General features: G+C 49.0%; 1 protein-coding gene across 1 annotated transcript; it reads left to right on the top strand.

Moving 5' to 3' along the window:
* The first annotated feature begins 113 nt into the window (after positions 1 to 113).
* Positions 114 to 15,359, top strand: VIPAS39 (VPS33B interacting protein, apical-basolateral polarity regulator, spe-39 homolog). The gene is made up of 20 exons (XM_068148654.1): positions 114 to 366; positions 488 to 580; positions 1,068 to 1,167; positions 2,653 to 2,796; positions 3,729 to 3,767; positions 4,100 to 4,164; positions 6,631 to 6,687; positions 7,580 to 7,672; positions 8,301 to 8,334; positions 8,767 to 8,869; positions 8,958 to 8,985; positions 9,169 to 9,242; positions 9,789 to 9,864; positions 10,151 to 10,285; positions 10,805 to 10,846; positions 11,221 to 11,310; positions 11,745 to 11,831; positions 12,568 to 12,657; positions 12,954 to 13,058; positions 13,331 to 15,359. The coding sequence occupies exons 2-20, from the start codon at positions 488 to 490 to the stop codon at positions 13,349 to 13,351; spliced, it is 1,476 nt and encodes a 491-aa protein (XP_068004755.1). The 5' UTR covers positions 114 to 366; the 3' UTR covers positions 13,352 to 15,359.
* Positions 15,360 to 15,571: the final 212 nt, after the last annotated feature.

Genomic DNA, 15,571 nt, shown 5'->3' with positions numbered 1-15,571 from the left:
GGCGCCCTTCCCCCGCCCGGCGCAGCCCTGCCTGCTTGGTTCCGCTGCGCCACCTCCAGCTGCCTCTCCTGCCGGTGGGCAGCTCCCGGAGCCGGCCCCGCCTCGCAGTCGCCCGAACCCGGCTGTCAACAGCCCAGCCCAGCCCTTAGTGCCCAGCACGCACACCGCGCCATTGCGCCGGGCTTGCAGTGCGGTGCGGACCGGGGCGCAGAGCCTGCCGGTACTCGTAGTGTACCAAGGGGCAAGCGCCGGGGCGGGCAGCGGCGGGGAGACCACGAGTCCCGGCGGGCTCTGCGTGGCAGCCGCCCTTCCTTTCCTCCCCTCCCCGGTCGTACCCTGCCGGTGGCGGTGTCTAGCACGGGAGCGGTGAGCGGGACCGAGGGGCAGGAAGGCCGGGAAGCGAGAGTGGGAGCGGGACCGGGCGGCGGGGACGAGGATTCCGTTCAGGCAGCCGCGCCCCTGACACTGCTGCGCGGTGCCGTTACAGATGAGCAGGGCGAGGGCGGACGAGGAAGAGTATTGGCACAGCTCCAAGTTTCGTGCCTTCACTTTCGACGATGAGGATGATGAGCTCTCACAGGTAGGGTCCGAGCCCGGGGCTGCCGGGGCGCCGCAGCCCGACGTCAGAACCCCCTGGGCAGGCTCCCTCCGTGGCTGGCTGAGCCCAGGCCTCGGGCCCGCGCTTCGCGGAGGGTCCGAGCTTCCTGGGTGGGGGGGATGCTTGCCTCCTACCCTGCTTGAAGGCAACCATGGACTCCCTTCTCGCCCCTTACGGTAGCCAATCCGACATCTCAGTAGGGCGGTGCTGTATCCCCAGCTGTCTGAGCTGTCAGTGTTTGTGTTGGTGTCAGTAGCCATTGGATTCCTAGTGGTGAGGAAGGGTTGCTGTATCTCTTAAACATCTCTGAAACACATACACAGGTATTGTCTGTGTTCTTTAGAGGTGACAGCAGAAGCCAAAGAAGCTGTGTTCGAAGCTCTGAGAGGGAACGTTTGAAGGGAATAGGAAACAAATCGTGTTCTGCACCACTGCTGGGTTTTATACAAGCTCTTTCTTTTGTCTGTAGCTAAAAGAATCTAAACGAGCCGTGAACAGCCTTCGGGATATCGTCGATGATGATGATGATGACCTTGAGAGGGTCAGCTGGAGTGGAGAGCCTGTGGGAAGTAAGTGCAGAAGTACTGCAAGTTATTCTTGAAGCAGATGGAGTTTAAAATTACCACTTAAGTCATTTAGTCAAGGTTAGGACTACTACTTGCTATCTAATCCTGCACATCTAATCTAATTCTCATCTTCTCAGGTCACATAGTGAGCCACTTGATTTATCTGTGTGGATCCACTGAAAAGAGAGCAAGCAAAAGTCCAAATTACATAAAGAAGAGGAGTGCAGACAAGTGAAGGGAATGCACTGTGGTTTTCCCAATATGTAGCCCAGCTTAGAGCTGATATGTTGGAGTTTATGGCTTGATATTCATCGTGCTTAGCTGGCCTGCAGGATTCTAGGTGATCATTTCCTTCACACTGCTGCTTGAAATGGCACTATTTAAAGTTCTTTGTGCTTTGTCTCCACAAGATTTCAAGGAGATATTCCAGGGTTTAGTGTGTGTTTATGAACTAACTCTTATGCTAGAGGTTTGAAAGGGTATTGTAAGCACTAAGCAAATGCATTTCTAGTGGTGATGGGAGTGAGCTCATGACCCACACGCAATGCTGTCTATCGCGATTTGGAGTTCATGACCTACAGAATGTGTGCAACTTGCTAGCCAGTGCCAAACTGTGAAAACTTATATTTGGGTTACCCAGAGGACTTCTGAAGAGCCTGTCCTTGTCCTGTGCCACAGCTCCTCCCTCTGGTTCAGGCCACTTCTTTTCCCACCTAAGGTCTCTACCTATTGGTTTTTTTGCTCTGTCACCCTGTCCTAAAACGTGTGTGTTGTGCGGCTGCAGGAAAGGGCAGCATGTGCACATCGATAGTTTGTTTTGTCTGTGTGGGGAGGAAAACTCTCTCCCAGTGTTCAGGAAGGAATGCTTTTATGTTTCTGTAATTAGAGGTAAGACAGGGATTCTCTGTGTTGCCCTGTGCCTTTACAGCAAGGATTATGCTTTACCCCATGCAACCACATAAATGTTGGGTGGTCTATGCAGGCTTTTTCTATAAGCCATACCAGCTGTCCAGCGTAAGACACAACAGGTTCAAGCTTTACCGTAGAAGATTTCACCTCAACATGAGGAGAAACTTCCTTACAGTGAGGGTGACAGAGCACTGGAACAGGCTGCCCAGAGAAGTTGTGGAGTCTCCTTCTCTTGAGACTTTCAAAACCCACCTGGATGCATTCCTGTACTGACTACCCTAAGTGATCCTGCTTTGGCAGGGTGGGTGGGCTCTTCTGAAATCCTTTCCAACCTCTGACATACTGTGATACAGTGAACATTGCTGAAATTGACCATTTTTGCATAAATGTTTTCACAAGCAGTGTTACATGAGGTTAGGATTCTGGCTACTTCATCTACTTAGTGCTGAGGGTCAGTGTTATCAGGATGTGCCAATTCAGAACTGACTGGGACACAGTTGGTAATACTCCTGCCGTGCCGTAAGATGGATCTTTACAGGCTGTTTTTCCCTGTTATAAGTGTCTTCTGTCTGCACACAGGTATCTCCTGGTCAATTAAAGAGACAGCCTCCAGCAGCACTAGCTCATTGGAGGGCCATGACTCCAGCCTACAGAAGGGCTCTTCCTCCTACGCTGCTTTTCCCAAACAGGCTTCCTCCTATTCTCTAAGCAGCCTATTTAAAGGTGAGGTCTCTCCTGTCCAATATGGACAAATGGCTTTTCCCTCAAGAGTGTCAAGGGACAATTGTGGTATCTTATGTAAATCTTTTAAGTGTATTGCACCGCAGGGAAGCTCTGATCTCTCCTCAGTGTGGGAGTATCTCTCTCACTAGCGTGTTCTTGTGGTATGGGAGGCAGCTTTGGAGTTCATGGCTTCTTAAAAGCCAGATTCCCACAGAGCGGCAAGGTAGAGTACAGCATTGTACAGCAGACTTTGCATGGTGGAAAAGAGCAGGTTGCAAAGGGTCTGGCTTGACTCATGTGGCCCTCATTTGATCTTCAGTACTGTGGAGAACACAAGTTGATTATTCTTTATTTGGAACTCATCTGGAATCTGTTGATGTTCTAGTTGTTTCAGCAAGCACATGGTAGCAGCAGTGGTAGCGTAGCTGGTTAGGGGGGATCTGTGCTGTGGGGAGACTTACACAGCTTGCAGGTGTTCAGCTCTGTTGTTTCACAGCCAGACAACAGCCCAGCTTTTGCTCTGTCTCTCTGGGGTGGATTTTATCCTCAACTTTGATAATACGGTGATAATGAAAGGCATCCAAATCACAGCCCTGGTGAAGAAAGCTGCCTGTGTTGCCATGGCCTAAGCAGTGATGCATGCTTGAGCCTCTGCTCTGCAGGTAGATGAGTGAATTCAAGTTAACCTCTCCCAGCCTAAACAACTAGAGGGCAGATAGGGCCAAGGCGTGATGGTGTTTGTGATGCCACAGCCATCTTCGAGCCTTACATTGCAAGCAGGTGAGCCTCAGCTATGCCAGTGAGAATCACCATACAGAGTGGCTTGTTCTAGAGCTGCAGTATGCTGGCCTGAAGTCTAGATTTGTGTTACCTCTGCAAGAGAGATTGCTGGTGAAGAGACAGTCTCTCATGAGTGTTTGTCTTGATTTCAGGACGAAACAAACTTCCAAGTTTCCAGTCCCTTTCAGATGGTAAGTTTTGAATCCCTGGCTCATTTTGGGAGGGGTGCAGATTTACACTGACCATGAAAAGGGGAAGTGTCACCTTCCTTACATTGCAGAAAGGGAAACTGAATCTGGGTTGCTTGAAAGTCATTCAGCAAAGAAGCAAAAGAACTGGCATGCTGGTGTGGGCTAATCTGCTTAGGTAGGACTGACGGCTGTTGGGTTTAGAGCAATTTTGTATTGCTGATTGGTGCTTGAGTTTGGACCTTCTACCCTGGAAACCAAGAAAAGGGTGATTTTTGGAAGTGGGGGTAAATCAGGACTTTGATGTGCTACTCAGCTTTGCCTTTTCCTCTCAGCCCTCTCTGACACAGGAGTTAAAAACTATGCCCCAGAGCTGCGCAGACCGAAAGCTGAGTACAAGGTGAGCAGCCTGTGCTTGTGGCATGCTGAGATCAGAGCACTGCCAGAACTTTCTACTTTATTGGTTCTATGTGAGGTGATTAATTGCTATTTCAGACAGCAGAGGGCAATGCTAGGAAAATGCAGCCTCACAGTAATTGAGGTGTTCTCTGCTTATGCTCAGAAGTGAGGAGCTTTGCTGGGGGCACCTTGACTACTCCTTCTGCTCTTGAATGATCCTGCAGACTTTGTGAGAAGGATTTCTAAGTAGTGCTTTGCCTGTAAGCTGCTTTCATGCTGGGTCAGATGAATGGGCACCATGTCTGCAGATTTTAAAACATTTTTAAAGGCTTCTAAATTTCTTGTTCATGAGTCTCTGGGACAGCACAGAGGGACTTGCACAGAGATGGAGTTCCAGTTGTCAGGACCTTCTCCCAGACAGACAAGTGTTAGATGTTGCAGAACCTAGTGGATGGTGGGGACTGAGTGGGTCCTCCTACTAGGAGCAGTGTTGTGATTCTATGTCCCCATATCCAGCCTGTAAAGGACTGAGCAGATATTCCAAACACATACAGACATGCACAGTGCTGACTCAGCTGCCAACATAGATGGACACAAACCAGTGCCTTTACCAACAAACACATAAACAAAATGCTCAGGCCTGATCTTGAGCCTCCTTTCTGTCTGACCAGGGTTAAATTCCCATAGTGGAACATATGCACACTCCTGGGGGCTCTGCAGTAGCTGGTCTTGGATGTGCAGTTTTTGTAACTGACTCCCAGCCCCCAGTGTCCTCCAGTTGGTGGCACCTGGACCCTTGAGCCCATAGGGTCCATGGTTCCATTCCAGCTCTTGGTACTCAGACTGAGCTTGAAGTTAACTAGCATACGAACATGCAGACTTGGAACAGGGAGCCCACCCACACAGAAGGTGGTTAAATATAGAATTTAATGAGAGTATAAGACAGACTGTAGTGATCCATTGCAGGGCTCAGTCAGGCAGGCACACTAACTAGTCACTTGTTTAAACATGGCTGGCACCCTTATAGCTTCTATTTTTCTATGCTTGTTCATGCCCAGTTAATTTTGATCCTTCCCTTTCCCTGTTATTTTTTTTCTCTTTCCCATAAACTTCCATCACAAGTCTCACACATTTACACAACCCTCTTAAAGCATCCCATGATTATCTTTCCCCTGTGTCTCATATTGGATCCTGTGTCTCTTTAAGGTTACATGGTGTTTGGGGAAACTTTCTTTGCTTTGCTCCTCTTGGGGGATTTTACACAACAAATAATGACCTAACCTGCCTTATTTGAGGGTGGCAAGAGGTGGCTGAGTCAGTGTGCTCAGATTGCACTGACTGACTAGGTTACTGTCCTTGGCCATCTGATCTTCACCATGTTGGTGTGTTTGTGTTGACTAGCCATTAATCACATAATCTAACAGGCAGCACTTTCTGAAAGCACAGCAGGAGGAATAAGTATGCCCTGTTGTATTCTGTTCTGTGCCTTCATAAGCAGTGGAGCAGGAAGGAGAAGGATTGTACAGCCCCTTAAAAGTAGGCAGGAGAATTGTAAGTGAGGTGAAACAAAGAAGGGAGAGTTAGTGAAGGCTTTGAACCAGTGTCCTGACTGCAACAGGCTGAAGAGCTGCCTCTGGCCAGAGGTGCTGGAGGGAACCCTGGTGTTCAGGACATTGGATGCTCAGCTGTACATTGACTTGAGAGACTTACGTGAAGCGGTGCCCTAATAGGATTGGGTCAGGCCTTTGTTTTTTTCTTTAGTCTCAGTACATCTTCAATGAATTTAAAATTCAGTCCCTTTCTTTGGCTCATTTGAGGCAGAAAGCTGAATTGCAGCCGCTGGCTCAAGTGCTCAGGCTACTGCCACTGTTTCCAGATCATAGTGTCTTCAGGGGAAGGACTTTGGTCATTGTGGCAGTGGTAGTGTGTTACCTTAAGATGGTCTCACCAAAGGCTTCAGTGCCCTTGTCACTAGTCCTGTGCAGCTCTCCAGGCACTTGCTTGAGGGTGCTGTCCCTGCATTCTCCACACTGCTGTGGAAGGCTCACCAGCAGAAATTTGTCTGAATTGTAACAAGAAACTGCATCCTTTCTCCTCAATTTTGGGTTTGTCAGTTCTGCATGTATTTTGTTTGCACTTCTAAAGCAATACTGGAGCTCTAATTTGCAAGAAGGACAACCTATTGAAATGCACTTCTTTTAAAGGATATGCTGATGGTGGACCTTACTGAGGCAATAGATGCTGTGTTAAGATCTGAGCCTCTAGCTTCTCTGTCCACCAGCATGCAGAATCTGATGGCCCTGCATCTGCACCTGAGCACTGTAGGGACACATGCTGCAAACACCTGCCCTGGAGCAGCTACACATGGGCCATCACTCTGATCCAGCACAAGTGGAAAGCAGTTTTGAGACTGTTGGTGTGATCTGATCTCTTGAGGCTCAAGAGCTCTTTATTTTTCTTCTGTCAGGACTACAGCAGTGATTGGAGCCCTAAAGATACAGTCATACGAATGCAGAGGGGCAAGGTAAGGGCTTTCCACTCCCACCTGCTTTCAAGTCACAGAGGGTGGGTGGTCCTAAATGTCTTTACACTTCCCTATGCTCCTGGCTGTTCCCAGAGCAGGATGGGAATCTAAGTTGCTTGCAGCATCTAGCAGGGATGGTGCTCTGCCTGCCCACTGCTTTGCCAGGTGATGGTGCTTGCATCACACTAGCTCAGGAGCAGCATGAGGCCTTCAGGGTTTGTTGCATTGTTTTCTTGAGTCACTCCTCAGCAAGGCTTTGGCAGGAGGTATGTGCACTACTGTGTCCCTCTCTACACTCTCTGCTCCCTGGGGCTGCGTTTATGGAAAAACTCTGAAGGTGTGGGGCTTTACATCTCTTCTTACTTGGTGGCAAATGGAGGGAGGAAGACAGAAGCAATCTTGGTTACACCAAAGCTGGAGTGTTAAGTCTCAGCTGCCTCAGTTTGGAAGTGAACACACAGGGAGCTTTTGGTTTTACTTCCTCAAAGGCTGAGGCAACCTAAAGGCTGAGAGAGGCCAGAGTTATGGAGTAAGGAGAAGGAAGGAAGAGTCTCACAAGTCTACTTTTTTGGTCTCCTGCAGAATTTCCTCCTCCTGTCAGGCCTGGCGCTTTGCAGGGAACTTTTGCTTTGTTACAAGGGTGTTTGTGCTGAATACATAACGTCTGCTGTCCTAGCTGGGGCAGTAATGATGGCTAGCTCTGCAAGCCTTGTGGACAGGTTTTCAAGGATCATGCCACACACCATTTCAGTTAAATGAGTAGTTGTCTGCTGGTTGAGAGGGCAGTTATTGATGTTGCTGAAGGACTCATGGGGGGAAGAATAGGTAGCACCTTGTGGGTTGGTTCAACCTCGGGATCACCTTATGTCCTGTATGGCACTTCTGTCTCCAGGTCTGCTCTCTAGAGAGATTCCGCTCCCTGCAGGACAAGCTGGTGCTCTTGGATGAAGCTGTGGCAGGGCATGATGGAAATGTCATTACAGCTGTGAGTCCTACTGGGGCTGTACAGGGCTGGGATTTCCTGGGTGGTTGTGTGAACGCAGTATCTTGCAAGTTGGGGAGTTGTTATTTACTTAAGCCCAAGAAGCTACTGAAAAGGGTCAAAGCTAAAAGCTGGGAGGTTGCATATTGCTGATAGCTTTCCTGCCACTCTGCAGAATTATGTCATGTTACTAACAAGGAACCTGATCCTTCAGCCTTGCAGTAATCTTTGCAGCGGCTTCTTGAAGGCTGAAGCTTAATATGCTCATTGCAACACTGAAGGTCTGAGAAGCCTTTCCAGTTTATTTGGCTTCCAAAGCATCAGGCAGCAAGTTGGGACTGTGTCAGAGCTTCCCTCATCCAGATCTCACACAGAATGTTTTTTTCTCTGCAAATACTGATCTCATCTAAGCTCCAGAGTAGGAGTTAGGCAGGTGTCCTGGCAGCTGTGGCCCTGGCTTACTGTTTGTTCTGTGCCTAGTGGGCAGCAGAATTCAGCATGGTGCTATAAGAGCTGTGTATTCAGAGGCCCTTTGCAAAAGCTTCCTCAGGTATTGTTCTTCCTCTCTCTCTGTCTTAATTCTGATAAAGACTGATCTGGTCATCTGAGAGCTGCCTCTCTGTGTTCACAGGTCCTGATATTCCTGAAGCGGACTCTAAGGCGAGGTAAGTGTGGCTGGAGCCAGCGTTTCTGTAGTGTTTCAGTTCAGGGCATGGGGGTGATTCTTTCACTGGGTGCAAGTCACAAAGAGGGCATCTGGAGTATTGTTACTTTACTGAACATTAAATGTTTTTGCAGCAAGTCTGACGTGGCAGGGGTGTTGGTGATGTCCACAAAGGCTCCAGAGAGGAGCTTTAAGCAGTGGTAGTGGTGATGGGATGGATATAAATGAATCTGTAGGGCTAGCAGACTGCAGTGGATTTAACTGGCAGCCTAGTGAACAGACTTTCTTGTGCTCTAGCTTCTAAGACTGAGCTTTGAGATGGGGTAACGTTGTTGAATCCTGCCAGTGGCTTGCAACTCCATGTACCATGCTTAGCCCTCTCTGGCTTGGTAGAGTTAACTTTACCACTTGTACATGTCACTCTTTTCTGTAGAGATCTTGTTTCGGGAGCTGGAGGTGCGGCAGGTGGCCTTGTGTCACCTGATCCATTTCCTCAAAGAGACTGGTGAGCAGAAGTTCCTTCTGGATCTGCTCAGGTGAGGCTCTTGCACAGCCTTGTGGCAGGGCTGAGCATGTTGCTAGCAACCTGCCTCCACATTAATGCTTGCTTATTCCCTTTTGCAGGTTCCTAGACAGAACTGAGGAAGTTGCTGTGAGTATTCCCAGGAGGAGAAGCTCCCTTTTCTCAGTGAAGAGAGAGTGTAGTGGGCAAGGGGATGCTGGCTGCAGGGTGTCCAGTAGTCAGGCGAGAGCTCTGCACCCCCATTTTTCCCTCTGGGGTCTTGTACCTTCCAAATCCATGAGAACAGACTGTGCTCCTTTTCCCTCCCTCCAGCTGTCCCAGTACCGGGAGCATTTGAACATCCAGGATGTGGAAAAAAGAAGGGAATTTCTGAAAGGCTGCATTGGGTAAGAAAAAAGTGCAAGAGGGTGGGAGGGATGAGGGTTCTTCACAGATGGTGACAGTAAAGAAAATTAGACTTCTGTCCCAGTGCCACAGCTCGAGAGCTGACGTTGACTTTGCCCCAGTGGGAATGGGGTGTTGTGGACACAGTGTAGACCAGAGAGGAAGAATTAGTGTTGATCACTAGTCCAACAGCTTTTGCTGCTTACTTGGGGTGAAGATGCTTCAGGTACCTTCTCATCATTGACCCTTCAGGTTGTGAAGGATGAAAGCTTGTGGGTTTGAGTGCTTGAGGGAATTGGTAGCATCACCTTCAGGTTGCTTTGTGAAGACACCATATGATTTTTCCTTCTCTGGAGTTTGTCTAGGAGAGAGCCAGTTGGAGAGAGCAGTGAGGCAGAAGCTTGAGTACCTACTAACCACTCAGGCTGGGGAGAATGGGAAGTGTTCCCTTCATGCTCTGTGGGGAGTACATTTTGTAGAGAAGAGCATCCTTCTAAGTGTACTGGTAATAGCTGTTGACAGTGTCTCCTTCCTCCATGCCTCACCAGGCTGCCGTTTTCAGCTGAGGATACCTCCCACATCCAAGACCATTACACCCTGTTGGAGCGACAGATCATCATTGAGGTATGACATTTTCCTTGCTGGGCAGGAGATGACTGGGACTAGCTGCAAGATCTCTGTCTGTCCCTAACTTACACCACTTCAGATCTAATCAGCTTGCTCTGGCTAGTGTTAATGTAACTGCTATTCGTGCTGCTGTGCCAGGCACGTGTGTGAAATACCAGACCCGAGACTTAATGGCTTGTTGAAGCTGTGCTGTCACAACACTCTCTGCAGGTCTCTACCCTGCAACTAGGTCAGGCAGTTGGCCTGGCTCAGGCTCACCCTCTCTGTCTTTCTGTTTCCACAGGCCAATGATCGGCACCTGGAGACCGCTGGGCAGTCGGAGATATTTCGGAAGTATCCTCGCAAGGCTTCAATTCTCAACATGCCACTAGTGACCACCCTCTTCTATTCCTGCTTCTACCACTACACAGAGGCTGAGGTGAGGATGATGTGAGAGAAAAGAAGGGTTACATCTCATCCCTGTAGCACTCAATATGTGGTTAAGCCAGGCCATGTTAAGGCAAGAGCCAGGGGGAGGTCACATTTCATCCATCAGAGAGACCTGGAGGAACGCAGGTCCTGTTGTTCTGGGACCATTTTGGGGTTTTGTGCTCTTCTAAGATGGGACGTTCAACCTCCAACAGCTTGTCAGGGAGCTGCCTCCTAGAAACAACTGTCTTTTACTTCTGGCTCCCATGAGGCTGAGGTGTGTGATACTGATCATGGAACTGCTGGTGGTGCACCAGTTGAGGATGTAGAAGAAACCAAACCAGAGAGCCAATGGTGTGGGATAGTTGCTCTCCTCTGCCAGCCGTTTCCTCCTGTGGTACTGACATGAACAAAAAGCAGTAAAAACTTGGTCAGGTTCACCCTGTGCAAGGCCTTACAACAGGTGTCTGAACCTCTCTCCTAGTCTGCCCTGCTGAGTTTTCACTGACTTGTCTGCTGCTCTCTCTAGGGAATGTTTAGCAGTCCAACCAACCTGAAGAAAACATTTAAGGTATGTGAGCCTCCTTCCATTGTGGCAGCAGTAGCAGAAAATGTGGGCAGCCAAATTGTATTTGGCAAGGGGGAGTTTGAGGGGCTCAGCACTGAGATAGGGAAGGGCATGCCATCTTCCTTGAGCAGGGAGACTCTGGAGGCTTAGAAAGGCAAGTGGAGCCATGTGGAGATTTCCATTGGGTGTATCCTATCTGCAGCAGCACTTGCAAATCCTCACCTCCTGCTCTCTGCAAGTGCTGGCCCTGGCCTCAGGCATCATCTCATCTCCTTGCCTAGCTGTTGGTGTAGGTCCTGACAGGGCTGGGTCAGATGCAACTCACACAGGTCTTCTGAGCCGTGCTAGTGCTCTAACTGCAGTTTTCTGCCTTGCAGATTCCTGATAAGCAGTATGTGCTGACTGCCTTGGCTGCCCGTGCCAAGCTGCGAGCCTGGAATGATGTGGACGCCCTCTTCACCACCAAGGTGAGCTGCAGTTCCAAATAATGACATACACTGCTGATAGCTGGCTTGTTCTGGAGTTACCAGACTGGTTTTACTTCAGCAGGGCCCAGCACCTCTGCTGCAGGGGCTTGCACTACCTTCCTCCTCTCCTTGCCTAAGACCTCTACTTAGCCTGGCTTGGCTGTAATAACAAAGTCAGGGCTGCCTTCATGCTCTTGTTACCAAAGACTTCTCAGCCAGCCTGTGTCCAGCCACTGCTTGAAGGGCTGTGCCAGCTTTGCATGTGGTGGTTAGTGGCATATGTTACTGGCACTGGGGAAAAACATTTTCTTGTGTATGGAGAGACTGCCCTTTCAGGAGTAACAGGGTTTGGAGAGATTGCCCTTTCAGGAGTAACAGAGGGTTTGGAGAGATTGCCCTTTCGGGAGTAACAGAGGGTTTGACTCTTGTTTCAGAACTGGCTGGGCTACACCAAGAAGAAGGCACCTATTGGCTTCCACCGAGTGGTGGAGATCTTGCAGAGGAACAATGCTCCTGTGCAGGTGAGCAAGGAACCACTGCTATTGTCATCTTGCTCTTTGGGTTTAAGGTGTGAATGATTCCCTGAAGTGAGCTGCTTCCTAGCTGGGAGTGGGAGAACAGCTTGTTGAGCTGCTGACTCCGGCAGGTGGGCACAGCAATTAGCTGAGCAACCCATACACCAAAAGGAATTGTGGGTGGTAATAAACCTTTATTAGAATAAACCAAACCAGGTTGGAAGAGACCTTCAAGATCATCGTGTCCAACCCATCAACCAATCCAACCCACCCAAACAGCTAACCCATGGCACCAAGCACCCCATCAAGTCTCCTTCTGAACACCTTCAATGACGGCGACTCCACCACCTCCCTGGGCAACCCATTCCATAGCGCAATCACTCTTTCTGTATAGAAATGAGGGCTGGGCCCTAGGTACGACTGCAAGAGGGACAGCAGTTATCTGGGAACTCTTCCCAGTGTATTGTCAGCTTTGTTTGCTGCATTAACTTTCCTTATGCTTAATCTGTCTGGCAAAGGTTCACCCAATCCATAGGAGCCTTGGTAGCCTTGGACTTTGAGCTTTGTGAGCAAAGCTTTACTGCTTCTGGAGTCCTGAGCAGTCTTGTCATGTCATTTTTTTGCCTTAAGAAGGGTGAAGTCTGTGTGACCAGCAGCCTTGAAAGGTTTTGTGACTGGGGTGAGAGAAGGAGGCAGGAGATGGCTGCAGAAGGCAGCTGAGATGCTCTTCCTTCCCTCACAGGTGCTGCAGGAGTACGTGCGCCTGGTGGAGGACGTGGAGACGCGGCTGAACCTCGCCACCAAGTACAAGTGTCATGATGTTGTCATTGAGGTAGGTCCCTGCTCTGTGTGTGAAGAGATGGGACAAGAGCCTGGTATTTTTTTTCCCCCCTAGCTTTTTCCTGCTCTGCCCTGTGCCACTGGAGTCCTGTGCCTGGTAGAGTTTGTTTATCCATGTGGCCTGGGAGCAGTGATACAGTGGCCAGTGGAAAACAAGTGGGCCGGGAGAGTGGTTCCCAGGATTTGTGCTGTGGAATTGTGCTGAGGGGCAAGAGACAGGGCACCAGCTAGCTGTGGAAGTGTCCTTCCTCTTCTCTCAGCTGGGTGCTGGTTTTTCTGTTTACCTAGACATACAGAGATCTAAAGGACCGCGTCCAGCTGACAGCATATAAATGCAAGGTGGAGCGAGGCTCTGCAGAAGAAGAGAAGATAAACAGCATTCTCAACAACATGGTAAGAAACAGCCTACTTTTTCTTCCAGGGACTTGTCAGAAACAGCCATAGGTAGGTGTAAGGGCATGACTGTCCAACATACTTTTTATCCGTGCTAGGAAGCTAATCTTGTGTTTGGGGTCATAGTCATTGTAGGAGTGAAGGGAGAAACTGAGAGAAATAGCACTCTCTAGCCGTAGTTGTCAGGGTGAGGGGTTGTGGGACTCACTGACTTTTCACCTGAGGGATCTGTGTGCAGCACTGACATTAGTCATGTCTCGTTCTTTCTTTAGCAAATCCGATGGAAGAACTGAGCACCTGTGAAGCAGCCAGCTCAGCCATTGCCTTGCCAGTGAAAGAGGAAACTGCAACACCCAGTCCAGTGCCAACAGAGCAACTGTTACTACTCATTGCATGATCAACATTTGTCAGTGACAGTGGGTGCCTGTGGCTTGTGGGACAGTGGCATTCAGGCTGGCTGAACACAGCTGCTCCAATGTAGCCTGTAAAACCATGGTACTGATCTACCAGGGTTGATTCTTTTTGGAATCTGATTCTCTTTGACTTGGCTGTAAGCCAAGCATTGCTTTTGTTTACAGAGGGAAGTTGCTGGGCACAACAAGATTAGCATTTGCTCTAGGTGGTGCCTGGGCCTATTCTCACAAGAGGAACAGGTCTGTCTCGCTTGACATCTTGCCACCAGACAGTGCTGACCTGTCCCTGTAACACTCAGACAGGCTTGGGCACCACCAGTCATGGCTATGGTTGGAGTAAAGCCTATTGGACTGTGTTCTCCCTGCATTGAAGAGTGTGTTGGGGGAAAGGACCAGCTCAGCAGCTGCACCTTTAAACCTCTTTTTTGGGTTGTTTATTTGTTTGGTTGTTTTTCCTTGGTTCATTCTGGCTCACCCTAGCAATAGAGGAGCTATGTGAATTCCTACAGAGAACCAGGACAGCAGCCTCTGCCATCATCCTTGCACTGGTACCCTGCAACACCGGGGAGGTCCCTTTAGCAGGGCAGAGCAGTCACCTAGTGTGGAGCTGGTCAGAGCCCTGCTGGGTTGGATGGAGAGCAAGGAGGGACCCTACTCAGTTGGCACAAAGCTGCTTGCCACTGCAGCTCTTTTCTTTGAGAGTGTTACACCAGGAAGGATTGAATTGCACTTTCGTAGAAACACAACTCCTCAGGAAACTGCTGGCTTCATCCTTCCAGACCTCGATTCAATTCCTTAAATAAAGCTGTGTCTCTTTCTCCTTGGGCTCTTTATTTCCTTCCCACACTGAACACTTTTTGTGCTAACCCTCAGCAATTTCTCACACCTCCCACAATGTGAGTATGCAGGGTATTTTCTCATGTCCTCCATGGCACAGTGCATGTCTTCATGAAGTGGCTTTGCTAGCAATAGTATCTTATTTTACACTTCCAGTGCCATCAGCACAGATTAATTAATGTCAGTCATGTAGGAGAGTTTGCTGCTGCAAGGGTGGTCACACCAATCTTGAGGGCAAGCTTGAGCTCCAGCCTCCCTGCTGCGCTGTGCATTGCATTTTGTTTTCTGTCAGTGTTTGGTTTTCTTCTCACAGAACTATTTCAGTTAGTAGGGACCTCTTGATCATGGAACAGGCACACCAGGACTATGTCTGTTAGGATTTTCAGTAACTGCACAGCTGGAGATGGCTCAGCTTCTCTGGGCAAAATGTTCCTGAGTGTGACTACCTTCACAGTTAAAAGGTGTTTTTCTGTCCTCAGTCTGTGCCCACTGCACTTTCTTCATAGCACTTCAGGCAGAACTCACTAAATATTTTTCTGACAAAAATTTTGAAGGCATGGAATCACTAGGGGCTTTACTAAGAAGCAGAGGATGCTTCAGAGATTTTAATTATGCTTTGTTTATTTGGTTGGAAACTCACTGTCTGCCAAACCATTCATTTAGTTGTTTGGTTTTTTTTCACCAGGCCTATCCAAATGTGATGGACACATTAACCCTGTTTACTGAAGGCTGGCTACTTTGAGTCCTGTTGTAGGTGGTGCTTGATATTCCAGGTTGAGAAATACTCACCCAGCAGAGGAAAAAAATCACCAAATGAGCATCAGTGCTGAAACAGAGATGCCTCTCTCCTTGTTGCATGGTCAGTTGTAGCAGACAAGCTTCTCGGTGGGCTCTCAACACCCAGCCAGGAGAGTTCAGCCTGCAGCATTACAGCAACTGTTTGTACAGAAACTGTCAACTGCCCTGTAAACTCTTATATAAAGCAAGGCAAGTGTGGAGAATGGTCCTCCAGGGAGATGCTTGTAACAATAAAATCCTCTTTCCAATCATCTCAGGGATGCAGGGATTATTTAAATAGCTTTTTATAGACCTTGAAAACTGGCCAGATCCCAAGGCCTGGCTGTTTCAGCTAAAGGCTTTAAATCAACCTGCATGAACTGGGGCCAGGCAGCTGAGGCAGATGAGCTACCTGCATTTTATTCATGGCAGAGGCTTTTTGCTCTGTGCCACTCTGCTGCTGCCCTTTGCCATGTAGGAACAGTG

This window comes from Melanerpes formicivorus, unplaced genomic scaffold (assembly GCF_026170545.1).
Source record: "Melanerpes formicivorus ecotype bairdi unplaced genomic scaffold, bMelFor1.0.p_v2 SCAF_17, whole genome shotgun sequence".
NCBI classification, from domain to species: domain Eukaryota; kingdom Metazoa; phylum Chordata; class Aves; order Piciformes; family Picidae; genus Melanerpes; species Melanerpes formicivorus.
Note: the sequence above shows the minus strand (reverse complement) of the source record. Positions and strands in the feature narration are given on the sequence as shown.

Bases quoted from the DNA above. Each gene is read 5' to 3' on its own strand.
- VIPAS39 (XM_068148654.1), top strand. From the start codon at position 488: ATGAGCAGGGCGAGGGCGGACGAGGAAGAGTATTGGCACAGCTCCAAG. The intron at 11,311-11,744 runs GTGAGCTGCAGT...CTCTTGTTTCAG, and splicing joins ACGCCCTCTTCACCACCAAG to AACTGGCTGGGCTACACCAA. The intron at 11,832-12,567 runs GTGAGCAAGGAA...CTTCCCTCACAG, and splicing joins GGAACAATGCTCCTGTGCAG to GTGCTGCAGGAGTACGTGCG.